The sequence below is a fragment of the Fukomys damarensis genome, unplaced genomic scaffold (assembly GCF_012274545.1).
Source record: "Fukomys damarensis isolate Sample0158 unplaced genomic scaffold, DMR_v1.0_HiC HiC_scaffold_7128, whole genome shotgun sequence".
Lineage (NCBI taxonomy): Eukaryota > Metazoa > Chordata > Mammalia > Rodentia > Bathyergidae > Fukomys > Fukomys damarensis.
In genome coordinates, this window is record NW_022908040.1 from 1 (window position 1) to 2,667 (window position 2,667).

Genomic DNA, 2,667 nt, shown 5'->3' on the forward strand with positions numbered 1-2,667 from the left:
CAATCTTGTGGATGTAAACAATATGACTCAGCGATATGCTTGGGAGAAGCTATAAAAGATACGTAAATTTCTTCACTCTGAGGGTGTGAAGTCACTCACTAATGAGTAGATAAATTCACGAGAAGAATGTGGGGCAAAAGGTAAAATTAAGTGACTATGGTCTTGTGTCAGTAAATAACTGGTATAAGTATGATGGCCTGGGAATTGAATTTTACCCATGAATATTAATTAGCAGCACTTGAACAGCTACTCTTGAAATATAAGAAAAAACTGAGCAATGCATATAGATAGTAGCTAATATTTTTAGAACTGGTTTGCTCACATTCAGACCAAGTTTTAATAATAAAGCCTGAAGAGCTCATTTTATTTGAATATAGAATTACAATAAACTAAAATTTGTGTTTTCTGAAATTTGCTGAGTAAACTTATGGCATATGTGGTTTCAGTATGAATCCAGTAAAGGCAGCTATCTTCCGTGTTCCCTGAACTCTCATGAAGCACAGCTTAGAGCACAACCATAATGCAAGGAGTGAGTTTGCACATCTGCATTGCTTCATTGTTGTGTCCAGTGTGTCCAGTGGAGAGATGTTGAAATTTAATTAATTCAGAAACTCAAAATTTAATGTTTAGGAGTGCATTATACTGTATCAAAGCCAGAGGAAAAATGAGTCCTTCTAAACAATGAAAACATTATTCAAAAATTTAATTGGTTATAGTATAATAAAAAATCCACTCAAAGCAAAAGTATCAACAATAAGGTAGATGAAAATATGAGATATGATTAAGACAGATAAGCAAGCCTCTGTTTGAATTATGTGGATTGAGAACACAGTTTGGATTTGATTAGCCTCCTGACAGTCGCTTTCACGTCCTTGTTCCTGAGGCTGTAGATGAGAATAAGCAAGCCTCTGTTTGAATTATGTGGATTGAGAACACAATTTGGATTTGATTAGCCTCCTGACAGTCGCTTTCACGTCCTTGTTCCTGAGGCTGTAGATGAGGGGGTTCAGCATGGGGATCAGGACTGTATACAGGGCAGTGAATACTTTGACCAGCAGCCAGGAGCTCTTGGAGCTGGGCACACAGTACAGCAGGAGGATGATGCCGTGGAAGATGCTGATGGCCGTCAGGTGGGAGGTGCAGGTGGAGAAGGCCTTTTTGAGTCCACCCTTGGAGGGCATCCTGATGATAGTCACCACAATGACCACATAGGAGGCGAGGGTGATCAGGAGGCTGCAGGCCTCACTCAGTATAGAAATTATTAGACAAGCCATCTGGCTGAAGGAGGGGTCCGAGCAGGACATGGAAATGATGGCAGAGTACTCACAGCCGAAGTGATTGATGACTTTAGAGGGGCAGTAAGTTAGTTGCAAAAGAGAATATGTCAGTATCACGGAGCACAGTGCACCCCATGTGTAAGTTCCTGCCACCAGGAGAGCACAGAGCTTAGGAGACATCGCCACTGTGTAGAGCAGAGGGTTACAGACAACCACGAACCGGTCATAGGCCATCACTGCCAACATGAACATCTCTGTGATCACAAACATGCAAATGAAGAAAAACTGTGTCATGCATCCTCTGAAGGAGATCGTTCTTTCTTCCACAATTAAGATCTCTAGGAGTTTGGGTGTAAATACCGTGGAATAGCAAATATCTAAAAAGGAAAGATGGCTGAGAAAAAAGTACATGCGCGTGTGAAGTTTGGGATTGATCCTAATGACAACAAGTATGCCCGAGTTCCCCAGCAGAGTGACGGTGTAGATGGTGAGGAACACCAGGAAGAGGGGCTCCTGGAGCTGGGGGTAATCTGAGAACCCCACCAGGATGAATGAGGTCACCGAGCTCTGGTTTGCCAAATCAAGCAGCATGATATTTTAATTTTTTATAAAATAAAAAAGAATGGAAGCAGAAAAACTGAAATAAGTCGAGTTAGAATGGGCAAGGTTCTTTGGCAGACGCTCTTGTGCCGCTGTGCATAACTCAGTGGAGTTGATGATGATCAGTTTGAACTTGTGGATGATCAGTCTTTGGAGTTTTCAATCTGGGCATGTAACTTCATTTTTCAGTACTGTATTTTTAAAAATCTAGAAAAAAAAATACAGTAAATCCCAGACTTCCAAATATTCAAGTTGCGAAATTTCACAGGTAAGAATGGACTTGGTGTCACGAAGAAATCAAGGCTGTGAACAAATCAAGTAAGTAGCTCACTGCCCAGTGGACTTCGTCGACTTGTGGTGCTGTGCTCAGTGTGCTGTGTGACAGTGGGCAGCAGTCCCTTCCAGTTGGGCTACCCTACCAAATTACCAATGGCATATTCCTCCCAATACTGAGAAAATAATAATTTTATGGAACTAGAAGAAAAAATAATCATCAAACAGTCTCAAGCTGGAGAATAAAGCATTATATTACCTGATTTCAAAATATACTGCAATACTTTACTTGTCAAAAGAACACTGTATTAGAAAGACTGGCAGAAAGTCTACTCTGGGGCATGGGATTTAATTCAATTGTGCCGCTGCCTGCCTCGCAGCACAATGTCCCCAGTTTGATCCCAAAAAAGAGGTTTACTTTGATAAAACAGAATAAAAACAAACCCAAATACCGTAAAACAATTGATTTTCAACACACAGGGGGAAGGAGAAATCTTCTCAGTAATTGGCTAGAATG

At 40.9% G+C, this 2,667-nt stretch overlaps 1 protein-coding gene across 1 annotated transcript; it reads right to left on the reverse strand.

Annotated features, from left to right (window-relative positions):
* Positions 1–917: 917 nt before the first annotated feature.
* LOC104854743 (olfactory receptor 5D13) lies at positions 918–1,868 on the reverse strand. Its single transcript, XM_010613313.1, has one exon. The coding sequence runs from the start codon at positions 1,866–1,868 to the stop codon at positions 918–920; it is 951 nt and encodes a 316-aa protein (XP_010611615.1).
* Positions 1,869–2,667: the final 799 nt, after the last annotated feature.